Raw genomic sequence first — 12,738 nt, 5'->3', positions numbered from 1 at the left:
AGAGAAGGCAGAGCTTGTTGCCAAAAGATTAGTAATTTGTTTGAAAAAATGGAAGCATCATTTGGTCAATAGGTGAGTGATGGAAAATTGTTATTACGAATAGGAATGCACGATAATATCAGCATGTCATTGACATCAGTTGATAAAGGCCTTCAAATGAAATATTGTTATCAGTCCAAAATGATTATTTCTGCTGATATGACAGGCAGATAAAATGACGCTTGAATTATGCTCAGAGACATGAGTATGTCTGCAGTGTGGAGGTTTTGAAATGTCCAAAATGGAAAGCATTGGTCAGCATGAAATTCTTCAATATTAAATATCACGTATCCATTATTATAAAAGACTCTAATCCAGGTACTCTCAAATACAGTATAAATAAAAAAGCAACTTGTTACATTACAGCGTTACTACTGGGAAAAGTAACTTGTTAAAGTACTTTTGCGTTACCAAAAATGAAAATGACTTTGTGATTCTTAGTGCTTAGTTTTTTGACAATCTAACAGTGGAATGGGCAGAGGCATATTACAGAGCTGTGTCTATGAAAACAATAAAACAAGAGTTTCTATAGCCTTCAACATTTAACTTATGAACCAGTGAGCTTCTCAGAACACAGCCCTACAGACTGAAAAGTGCACAAGCTTTTCTAATCACGTAAACCTAGTTTGCTCATTTTTTTATGCAGAGGTTTCACACAGTCGGTTCCTCTGACGAGACTTCCAAGGCTATAAAGCTTTTCCACAGGCGCACTGGATGGTGTTGGAGTATTTATGAAAAAGAAAGATTTGTCATTATATATCCATCTCAAGACCTGACTTTAGATACTTGACGATTTCAGAGAAGTCACCCTCAGTGTCTCCTTTGTTAACAGGTGCAGGTGGCATCAGTTCTAAATAACTGAGTACATGAATTGGAAAACTGATGTGTTAAGTTGCTTTTTACAGCAAAAGAGTAATCAGATGAGTTACTTAATAATGTGTCACCCCAACACTTGAGATTACACATAAATAATTGTTCACAGGTTGTGCCCAACTAGAGTCTCATATTACCCCGGTGTACTGCAGTAAACAGTTTGGGAAGAATCAAGGCACAGTTACACTCCTGTTCTTCTGGGGGTGCAGTGTTGTGATTTCCCTTTAAAAATTCTGTGATTCTTCTCGCATTTTGGAGTCAGTTTATAACATAAAAATTCAAATCAACAAGGACAAGTTGAAACATTCCTGCCCCACATCCCAGCGCTGTCTAATGTTTTTCTTTTCTGCGTGCAGTCAGACTGCTTAGGTTTGATGTTTTTTTTTTGAGACTTTATCATCCTCCAGCTCTAATACTTGGATGTGGTCTTGTTCAGGTCCGGAGCTGGGCGGAGAGTTCCCGGTCCAGGACATGAAAACTGGTGAAGGTGGACTGCTGCAGGTCACACTGGAGGGAATCAACCTTAAATTCATGCACAGCCAGGTAAGAGGCCAGTACCACAGCAGAGAAACTGCTGCTCATCTCACACAAAGGGCATGAAGATAAAAATCACTCATGATGGTTCAGAGTTCATCCCGTCCTTCTCCTGTCCACCTCTGTGCTCATCTCTCCTGTTTGCCTCATTTCCTTTCATCTCGTGACATCTTCCTCTATTGTCATTCAAAAGAAATCTCAGTAGTCAAAACGTTAGCGATGACTGACAACATGTTTGATTGGCATTTAATTGTACCTGATGTTCAACCCTTAGAGGAAGAGTTCCTGTTTGTGCTTTTGCTTTTTTGGATTTGCTTTTTTTCAGTTTCAGTTTGTTTGTTTGTTTGTGCGTGTGTGTTCATATGCATGTGTTTCCCAAAAACAGTATTAACACATCCTTCCACACGAGTTTCTTTTTACATCCGTGGTGCTCAAACCTCATTGTTCATTTATTGTGTGGGAGGAGATGAAGTGTTAATGTGTGTGTGTTGTGCATCAGTGGTAAGACGGATGACCTTGAGCAAAGACTTTTCATTAATAATTGGCTATTTCAATAGCAACTTTTCACATTTAAGTTTGGACCCTTGAACATCGTCATGTGTTGTCTTCACATCTGCGCAGGTAGTCGTAGTCGGGGTTCGTCTTTTCTGCAGGTTTATTAGAATGTGGAGCTGTGATTGAACAATGTTCTGTAGGTGAAGAGTCTGAGAAGGGACCATGCTGAGAGATCAGGGACCCAATGCAGCTAACAGACACTTCAGACATATTTAGCATCTTAAAAACAATTAAACAAAACTGTGAGGTGTTATTAATAAGAGTAAAAAGGATTGAACAGCTATGTTCTTCTTCAGATCTTTAAACTGATTTTTCAACAACAAAAGTCATTTAAAAGGTTGGTTCATCCAAATTATAAGAAAAGAAGACAGATTCTCACTTATTCTTTTGTGGTATCTATCCATGCAGACGGTTTTGGTTAAAATGGATGAGGTTTTGAGATATTTGAGATAGTTTTCTGCTTACAGTCCATTGCAGTGGAAGTGAATGGAATCTCATTAGTGGTGCAGGTACAAGTATAAAGCAGCAGCATAGTCCTGGTTACTGAAAATCCAAAGACTTCACAGCGGTGAGACTTTGTTGGAACTACAAATAGTACCAACTAAAATTGAATAGCTTTTTTCTGCTACAGTGTACATACAGTATCTCCTGCTCATTTGTCCTGTATTACTCTCTTTTCAGAGAAGATCAGAACCTAAGAGGGAGAAATTTGTACTTAAAATTTTTTGTTCTGTGATGGCACTGTTAGCTGTGCAAAACAGTTGGTTCATTTTTCTTGTTTTGTCTGCGCAACAGTCCAAAAAATAGATATTTATTTCATTATCAAGAAAATGAGCAAATAATTCACTTTTGAGAAGCTGAAACTGGTCAATTATTTTTGGCATTTGTGTCCAGAACAATGAACCCATAGATTCACATGTTCTCCTTTCAGTTCTGCAGATCTTTCCAGTGTCTTAAAGCACATTGTTTAGATTTTGTGGCCAGCAGCGTTACTATTTTGGTTCAATCTCAGCCCTCTCATACTGTAGCTTTGTTTTCATCCTGTACAACCCACAGTGCGCTGACTGTTCAGCACCAAACGACACATGGACGAGGTTAGCAGCTGGATTTACTAAGTGAAGAGAAAGAGATTTCCCTCAGGAGATGTTTGAGAGCAAAAAAGAGCTAAAAGGAAAGTGAATATTGGACTTAGATTCATCATCGATTCAACAGACAGAATCAGGATTCCACATGAAAGATGAAGTTGCTCAGCTGGATGCACAAATGAGCAACTTTCATCAAATTAAAATTTGATCATGTCAGTGTTGTGTTTGTAGCTTGATTCTGCTTCCACCAGCTGTCCAAAAAGTCAGGCACTGCAGGTTTAAATGTAATTTTTCCTCGCTGCGAGCATCACAAATAAAATTCCATTAATCTTTATTGTACAACCAAAACTTTCTGCTTAGCCAGATATAATGTCTTTTTATGATTTGGGTGAGCCGACCCTGTAACTTGGATCTTGCTGCACTGAGTCATTATTATGATTACTGCCTGCTTATTCTTGCTGCTTCCACCTTTTTCTACCTCAGGCTCTTATGGCTCAAGTTGAATTTTTTCGCTTTATATTGCAAGGGGAAGAGTGTCACATGGAAAAGTTTTTTAATTTCCATACAAGCGGAACACAATTAACCTCAGATATGAGTTTCACACCACATATACCACATCTAGAAAAAACGATTTTCATTAGCCGCTTCGCTACAGTTGTCAGATAGAGAAACTCAGATCAGATTTGCAGATCAGCTCATGAAACTACATGGATCGTTTTTATGGTTTTTTTTTAAAAAACACTTCACCAAACCCTCAGCAGGAGCTTTATTTTACATGATAGCGTTTCAGTGAGCGAGCACTGGGTCGGGTTCTGGGCAGCTCTGCAGTGAGATGGTGTCGGAGGTGACATTTTTAACATCGTAGCGTCGGGATTTCCTGTCCATCAGTGACTGCCCTCATTTATCTGTTCTGCTGTGTGAGCAAGTGGTGTTGGTGCCAGCCCTTGTTGCTGGAGGAGGAGGCATGGAGGGCTCTGGGGGACTGAGATGTTTAAAGTCCAGGAAAACAAAGGTGAATCCAGCTCTCAATACCCTAGTCAAACCTCTAGTCCTCTTTTATTTCTCTCCTATTTCCTAGTTTCTGGGGCTGTGATGGGTTTTTTTCATATTGGCTCTGGTAACTTCTTAGCTAGATTCTTGATCTGAATCCGTACGAGGCTCCTGTGGATAGCGCCCTCTCGGAGTGTCGTCGAGTGTTTGTGCTCTTCTGTCCGATAATAATCCAAACCATTTCTCTCCCATGCTCTCTCCCCCTGCAAGGAGCGGAAGGTACACAACCTCTGCTGTGTTTGCTTATTAGCAGTTACATCTTATTGGGTTCCTTTTTGTTCTTCTCTATCTTTTCTTTTAACTGTTGTAGCTGTATGGCAAATCTAATTTTGTGTCCTTGTCTACATTTTTATATGGAACTTCCATGTATGCATCATATGGGCCATATTGCATCTCTGAGCATAAAATAAAATGTGTTGTTTTGAACAACTTCTGCTGTTTACATCCAAATATAACTGTAAATTACTCCAGTACTGATACACTTCATTGATGTTGAATTAGTTTTGAGCTTTGAGCAGACTAAAATGCATTTCTCCTCATTTAACCGTCGCCCATGTATGCGTTTGATCATGGAAACTTCTCATAGTGTGCTTTTCTTTTCTTTCGTTAGCTGTTAAAGAGCTTGCATTCCATGTGTAGTTGTTTTATTTTAACCTTTCATACTGAATAAAACAAGTTTAACATGGTTAATTTTTTTAAATATGAAGTGTTTACTTTTCATCCAGTGTTGTTGAGTTAATAATGTTCTGTCTTGTTTTGTTTGTTTTTTGTTTGTTTTTAGGTTTTCATAGAGCTGAGTCACATTAAAAAGTGCAATACAGTGAAGGGAGTCTTTGTCCTGGAGGAATTTGGTAATTACACCATCTATTGATTCTAGGCCTGTACTCGGCACGGCAGTAACTCAGCTTCATGGCAAAATGTATCGACGAGAGCTAATAAGGGTTCACTAAATTGGATACTCGCTCTCCTCGAGGAGCACTGAGACACTGATGTCTTTAGGTGATTAAGTGAGTGATGAATTCTTCAGAAGAGGTGGTTTTCTTTAAATTACAGTTTAGTGGAAGAGGAAGTTCAGAGGAAGCAGTGACATTTCTTCATTTAGCTGATATAAAAGGACAGAGCTGGTTAGAGAAACAATCAGTCTGTGAAGTCTTAAAGTGAAGTGTGAGGACAGAAAGTCACATATGCATTTTTCACATATTTTTATAGAAATTAAAATTAAATTGTTCCATTATAAGAGGCAATGTCAGTTCATTTTTTAGAGTTAGATTCATATTAAGTTTAATAAAATAATTAAAATCAAAGTAACTATGTATAAGGGATTACTGAAACCGGATTCTCAATACCTCTTATGATATCGGAACAAAAAGAAAAACAAGTCCTAATTGCACAAAAGAGGATAATCTCTTTTTTGTTTGTTTTATTAACAACGTGCACGTTGTGCTGGTACATGAAAATCCACTGAACTAGTTTTGCTGTGCTTCAAGCCAAATTTCAGTCAGGACAATAAAGACTGAACTGACGTCATAAATGAACACTTATTTTTTTTTCTATAGCTTTGGTACTTTTGATACTATAATTAATCGATACTGTATCATTTCAAATGTGTTAACTTTCATTTGTTCATAACATTGAAAAGATACAACTTAATCTGTAGATGAACTGAATCAAATGTGATTGGTACATACAAAAAAAAAACCTCAGAAAGGCTTGATTAGGGCACTTTCCAGTGCATACCTCAATCTGTTAAAATATTAAAAGAACTGAAGAGAAAAAGAAAGTGAAAAAGAGGGCAAATATAAGAAGAGAGAAGAAGAGGTAAGAAGAGATAAGAGAAGAAGATAAATGATAAGATTGCACACACTAGCAAACATCCATATATTCATATTTTTAATGAGAAATTATTAGCCATAACAGAAGGAGAGGAACAGCAACTGTTGTGCCAGAAACAACAGTAACACTCTTAATTTACTTGTAATCAGTAAATGAGGGCAACATAAATATTTCATCTTGCCGTGCAACGATTTGTGATGAAGTTTCCTGGAAAAAGAAAATCACTAGCAAAGAATAAGTTGTAGTTTAATCTCTCACTAGGTGTTAGTCATGTTTTAAAAGACTCATTGAAAAGCAACAGTTTCTATAGCCCACATTTTCATTTAAATTCACGGAGGGAAAAGTTTAAACGGTACAGGCATTTATTAAGAAGGTTTCTTAAAAAAGGAGTCAGATATAGCAAGTGGCTTAATGGAGAGAAGAGAGCGTAGAGGGATTGTTCTGTAGCTCAGACTGCCTTTGTGTTTCAGACTGTAGTGAGGAGTGTGGAGGTTTAGTACACTGTCTGCATCGCTGAAAAGAAGTCAAAAAGCTGACTCACAGTTATGACGGTGCAGCATATGATTGTCAGAGGCTGAAGTTGAGTGCCAGGCTGGGTTACTGTCGTGTCTCTGTGCTGCTTTTGTAATGTTGCCCTCATCTTTGCCACTATGAAAACCTTCATTCTCCAGCAGGTAAAGTGTTGTCACCTTTCTCCTTTCTTATTCAAACTGATTCCGTGCAGAGTAATTTCCTCACTCGATCCTTTTCATTGATTCACCTTTTCTGTTGTTGTACCACGAGTTTCCCTCCGCTTCCCTCATCACTTGCTTTTCATTTCGGAGATCACCCCCAGACTCCATCTCCCATGTGTCCTCTGACAGTCTGCCTCTGGATCTCAGCAAGTGGAGATCTGTGATGGGACTGTTGTTGTTTTTTTTGGGGGGGGGGTAGCGGGGTTTGCTGAGCAGAGGGCTTTAACATTTCACATCTGTCCAGATCTCAGCCTTCTCATCTCTGCTATGGGTTCACAGTTACTAATGAAAAGTCAATCTGTCCACTGTGGACACTGACATGGTCCTGGGTCAAAGGATTTTGGCCTCTTGTAGCTGCTTCTCTGTGATGTCTCTTAACTTTCCGTTCTCTGGGGTGTCAGGGGTCGGGAAGGGGAGGTTGTCCTTTTTTTTCTTGTGTTTACACTTTAAAACCTTTGCAGTCTCTTGTTATAAGACGTGTTTTTATTTGTCCATTTTGTGGGCCATGAATGTCTCACCTGCAGTTCAGATTTAATATATAAACATTTTAATCATGACACACACTATTGACATAGTCCGAATATTAATATATTTCAACATGGCCAGGATTTAACAGCACAATTTTGCCTGTAACCTAAAGTCGACGAGGCATTTATGCTCTTGTCACCGTCTCCTGTCTAAATTTCATGTCCTGCTGACTGTTGAGGTGGACTCTTCTTGGCCCACATCCCATTTTACACCTTTGTATAAAAGTGCACCCCTGTAATCCCCAAAGCTCTTAAACAGTTAACTCATTAAGGTTCCTGCTGCCTTTGAATTCTTTGTTTTGTCTCTTGCACCGGCATAGTTCCTGAAACTAAAGAAGTGGTGATCCACAAGTACAAGACCCCCATGGTGAGTCCTCACTTCTTCTGTCAGAGTCAGTACTGTTTTATCAGGTCATCCTGACTGTTTGTTAGTCACAAGGTGTGACAGTAGAAATGTGACTCACAATATTTGACATTTGTATCTATAAACATGACACCAGCAACACTATGGAGTCTCATCTGTAAGAAAACTAACATGAACTTAGGTCTGAAAACTAAAGCTGTATTCCCACTGGAAGCACTTAACACTTTATAAAAATGTGTGAGCTTCATCATTAATGGCTTGATTCTAGCGGGCTCGGCTGCATCGCGTTCTGGCTGTGACGTGGCCACTTGAGCCGATTGTGGGCAATTCATCCAGAAGCACCGCAGTGCATTTTAGAAATGTTCTCCGCTTTACCCTGCTTAAAAAAGAGTGCCTGGTCTATTTTTGATGGAAGCCGCCTCGAGTTGCACAGAGCAGATGGAGCCAGGCAGGACGTCAGAGACAGGAATGGTAAAGAGCATCTGGTCAATATTCTAAATAAAACACCCTGCGCAGACTACAGACTGTAAAAATGTATGAAAAAAGAAGCAAAACACAATAGAGAAGAAGCGCTGCTCAGTCTTTCTGTTCATCACATACAGGTACATTGAATATTTGAGGTGTACTATGCTTATTCTTCTTGTTCACGGCTCATTGCATAGGTGGAACATGCTCAACAAAAAAGCAAAAAATGCTAGTCTCCTTCAAAAACAAGGCACGCCATCGTGCTGCAAGCTTATTGGTCAGAAACAAGGAAAGAAAAAAGGATGGATGAGAGCAGCTGTGTGTAAAAGTGGCCAGTCTTTTTGTGTGTCTGTGGCAAATACCTCATCACAGGCTACTTCATGATGTTACTGAGTAAAACACGCGTGTACTAATTGTGTCCGTAGATCAGAGTGAATCAGAGAAGAGGCTTGGTGACGTTGTAACCAAAGTTTTTAATTTTTTTTTGTGAAAATAAGTATGGCCCTACCATAAAACACCTGCTTTGGTTCAACAGCACCAACACAGCAAAATAAAGTGTCTTAATGAAATAAAAAAGTGACAGATGTCTGGAATACATCACTTGAAGATTCAATAAGGTAGTTGTGTGACAAGTTTGCCACTTTAATTGAGGCAGACTGAAAGGACGACTATTTCTTTATTTTTTTTTTCCTATGCAACAACACTGACTGTCTACTGGAAAAGAACAGCATAACTGCTCACCTGGCCAGAGGATTTTGGGTCCTAATAGCGAAACAGCAATATGGTTGAGAGCAGGAGCAAACCAAAAATTATAAAGAAGATGGATGTAATGTGGCTGTCAAGTCAAGATGGACCTAAACTTTACTTGATGTGACTGTTGTTGAAGGAGACTTTTTCACCCTTGCAATGAGCCTTTCACACGAAGAATAAAAAAGAAACAGTTTAACTATGTAGCCTACTTAACTATGGTAGAAGTACAAAAATCAAACAATAGCCAAATCAACAAAATCAGGCAGGCAAAACATGAAATGCTCTGTGGGATATGAAGCAGGACAAAAGGGCATCAGAAATGTGACGTCATGGAGCCAAGCTCGCTGGAATCAAAGCATGAGAGAGAAGCAGTGTGACTTCCTCCGGTGATTAAAGGATTACAGCAACTTTTAAGAGTTTAGCCCTTTAGTCACCTTACTCAGTTTAGTCTGTTATGTCTCTGCTTCATCTTACAGTATATTACTGATATAAAAACACAAGGGTCTGCTGTTGTGTTGATCACATGCAGTTCTGGAAAAATCCAGTCTGAGTAAAATATCCTTGAGTTTTAAGTCTGTTAGACACCAAAACACAACTCTGTCACTGTGATAACTTCCCAGAGTTGTAAAATCGCATCTCAGAGTATTATAAAACACACATTTTATCCTGTGCCTTGATGATCATGTGGTTAAACTGCAGAATTAAGAGTGATCTCTTTTCAGTAACACAACAGCAGTCTGAACATGATCTCCATCTAACACTGTACTCCATCTTTAACTCAGAACTGATCTTAAACGATAAAATTAGGACATTTCAGTTTCAATATTCTGACGTGAGCTCTAACCGGAGCTAACGGGCTACATTACAAATAAATTACAATGCACTGGTCAATCTGTTTTTTTTTTTTTCAGTTCAGGTAAATGTGCCATGAAGAATACAGCATGAAGGGCAGACAAATCAAAGACTCCCTCTTATTCAGTGTTACCCTTGAGGTCTCACGAACATGTTGACTTAATCTCCTTCCTCATAAAACATTTGATGAGCTGATTTTGAAAGAATTTAAATTGTGCACTGTTTACATCTGTGTTAACTCGATAGCAGCCTTCGGGAAATTGCTCCACTTCTTGAGCTATCGATAAGCAGAACATCGTGAAACTGGCAGCAGGCGTGTTTATCATAAGGCCAGCATGCTCAACACAAAAAAAAAAAAAAGGAAATTCCCTCACAGAAATGTTGCTCAATGTTATTATCAGTGGTCATAAAACTCCACAGGTTCCCTTTTAAACAGAGTTTCTGCAGGTTTCGACAAGTTAAAAGGCAAAAATGTACAGGCGCAGTTTGGATTAGTGGTTATTGGGTCAGTGGTTTTGTTTTGTAGTTGTTACAGTGTGATCAACACATATTTTCCCAAAACACATTTAAAAGTGAGGCTGAAGGTAGGGCAACTTTTTAAAGACCTGTCGAATGCTTCTTGAAGTATGCAACAGTCCACATTCCTACAGTATTTAGACTGAGGGGACCCTCTTATTTGTTGTTTCTAACTGTACACAGATGTTGCCTCACGCATGGGTTGTAATCTTCTTCATGGTTATTTCTTCCTCCTGCAGGCACATCAGATCTGTTACTCGGTCCTCTGCCTTTTCTCCTACGTGGCGGCAGTGAAGGGGAAGGAGGCGGAAGGAAAACCCAAGATTCTGTCACCGAGACCCCTTCCTAGCTAGTCTCCACCCCACGCGCCCTCTCCCCCTTCTCTCCTCCACCACATCCTCGGTGTGCCTCTCTACTTGAAACGGCATCTCAGCTCTAGAACCACAGACTTCTGACAATCCCTAACTTTACTCTAAGCACACGACCCCCCGCTCCTTCCTCCTGTATATACAAGCCTTTTTCAACCCTATTGTGTAGACGTGTTTGGTCTGTGATGTCGTGTAAATACTTCCAGCCCCTCATCGCTGTCGTCCCGATGATCATACCAACTAGCTAAATGTTTGCCTGCTCCTTAACTCGGGAGAAGCGACTCCCCTCGAGCTCTTCTCCTCGGTGTGAAAGTCTTCTCTTGTTCCCGCTGCCAAGACCCAACTGTTTTTACCAAAAGAGGGAGAAATGAGGTTCTAGCCCCGAGGCACAGAGTGCATGCAGGTCCCGTGCACAGCCTTGACAGTTCACTACAGAGTAGCTTCCCGTCCCCCGCCTCCCTCCTTCCTTCCCCGTCTCCATACGACTGTGTGAGTTATTCTGTGATATGTGGTTACTGTAAAGTTCCAGTCTGTCCAAGTTTAAGCTGGTGAAACATCCAGAGAGCCTCTCGTAGTGCAGGACGTCCCATACTGAAAATGCTACTGTATACTGCACCAGAGCACCGCATGTAAACGCTTCTTCAAAGTGTTTGAACCCTAAAATAATGTGAGTGTTCTCAGATGTGTTCTCTTGCCCTCTGAATTACTGTTCTAGTTCTACTGTAAAATTTCTCGTCTGTGGTCTGCTGTTATCAATTGCATGTTACTATGAGGATGACAAATAAATATTATATATATTTCTATATATAGTATTTATTTAATATATACATATATTGACTGTACATTTCTCTGGAAAAAAAAAATGTTACAAATTGTTGATTTGCTAGATGTGCAATACTTAATAAGTAGTTAGCCATTGCCAGAGCCAGGTTTTCTTAAGTTCACTGGCGTTCACAGGGTGACGAATGTAAGAAAGAACTTTTTTTTTCTATAGTTCATATTGATTGAGGTGAATCTGCTGACTTCAGTTTGCCTGTTAAAAGTTTGTCTTTTGAACCCTGAATCACACGTGACAAAAACAGCTGCTGTGTTACTCTCTAGTCTCTACAGGTGCAAACTTTGGAGAATTTTGCAGTCAGGCCACGCCCCCAATCAGTGATGTCACAGCAGGTGTTTTCAAACAGCAGCAGGTGGAGATGCTGCGGTGAATGTCGGCAGAGCTGGTACAGTACCTTTTCCATTTGAATTCAGCCGCTACAAGTCACGTGGGACACGTCTTTGATAGTCTGATGACCTGACACAGACTGGTGTTACACCATCGTGTGACTGCAGGGGGCACTGTTGCGTGGTTGTTTATACCTTTGCCAAGTCTTGTTTTCGATGCAGTTTGTTTGTCTGGGGAATTCCAGAAAAACTACTGACACGATTGTCATGAAACTTGGTGGAAGGATGTGACACGGGCCGAGGAAGAACCCATTCAATTCTGTAGTGGATCCAAACCACAGCGCGGATACACAAAGTATTTAATTTTCCACTGTGGTTTAGGACATTTGGCCTTAGCAGTGGTCTGTGCTGTCCGAGTGCCGTTCTATTTATTAATGTTATTCAGTCTATTAAACAGGTCAGCAATAAAAAAAAAAAAAATCCATGTAAAGGACCACAATTTATGTTGATAGTGACATGTCATCAGTTTACCTGTTAACCAGTGCCTGCACTCATTTTTTCAAATTGCTGCATAATTCCAAGTGGTATTTCTACTTGATAAGAACTACAGATGTGTCAACAAAATAGTGGCAAAATGGCTGCAGACCCTCTGTCATGGCAGTTTTCAAAATAAAACAAGAACATAAAGTAGTTATAAATGTTTTTGATCTGGTTTCACTGGAAGAACTAAAAGGTTCCTGCAGCCCACTGTTATCTGTGGTTCCACCATGGATTATTCTGTTGGTGTAAGAAAAAGTGAAGGTTTTATATGTCGTTTTTGTGCATGAAGATACAGCTACGACGGCTTATAGAGCGACAGAAAGGCGTCGTTATTTGTGCAATCTCGGGCTCAACTGGTTTGCGGCTGCAGATTTTTTTTGTAATGGTGGCTGAAATATTCTGCGAGTACTCGAACAATCAGAAGCCCCACCATTAAAGTTCCTGTGGTGAAAATGTGGCTTAAGTTAGCACTGTTTTAATGATGCGACT

General features: G+C 39.8%; 1 protein-coding gene across 18 annotated transcripts in view; it reads left to right on the top strand.

Annotated features, from left to right (window-relative positions):
* madd (MAP-kinase activating death domain) overlaps positions 1 to 11,225 on the top strand; it is a 61,866-nt gene extending 50,641 nt beyond the window's left edge. For 14 of the 18 annotated variants that reach the window (XM_084735909.1, XM_084736068.1, XM_084736394.1 and 11 more), the window contains 4 exons: positions 1,349 to 1,455; positions 4,918 to 4,987; positions 7,551 to 7,597; positions 10,417 to 11,225. In XM_084735909.1, the coding sequence (XP_084592035.1) occupies positions 1,349 to 1,455; positions 4,918 to 4,987; positions 7,551 to 7,597; positions 10,417 to 10,530 (338 nt within the window). In that variant the 3' untranslated portion in view covers positions 10,531 to 11,225. The remainder of the gene's footprint in view (positions 1 to 1,348; positions 1,456 to 4,917; positions 4,988 to 7,550; positions 7,598 to 10,416) is intronic. The other 4 variants (XM_084736698.1, XM_084736553.1, XM_084736737.1 and 1 more) reach the window with 1 other exon arrangement.
* Positions 11,226 to 12,738: the final 1,513 nt, after the last annotated feature.

Source organism: Lutjanus erythropterus, chromosome 1 (assembly GCF_056507025.1).
Source record: "Lutjanus erythropterus isolate fLutEry1 chromosome 1, fLutEry1.hap2, whole genome shotgun sequence".
In the NCBI taxonomy this organism is placed as follows: Eukaryota; Metazoa; Chordata; class Actinopteri; order Lutjaniformes; family Lutjanidae; genus Lutjanus; species Lutjanus erythropterus.
The sequence above is the reverse complement of the archived record's forward strand: the minus strand, read 5'-3'. Positions and strand labels throughout refer to the sequence as shown.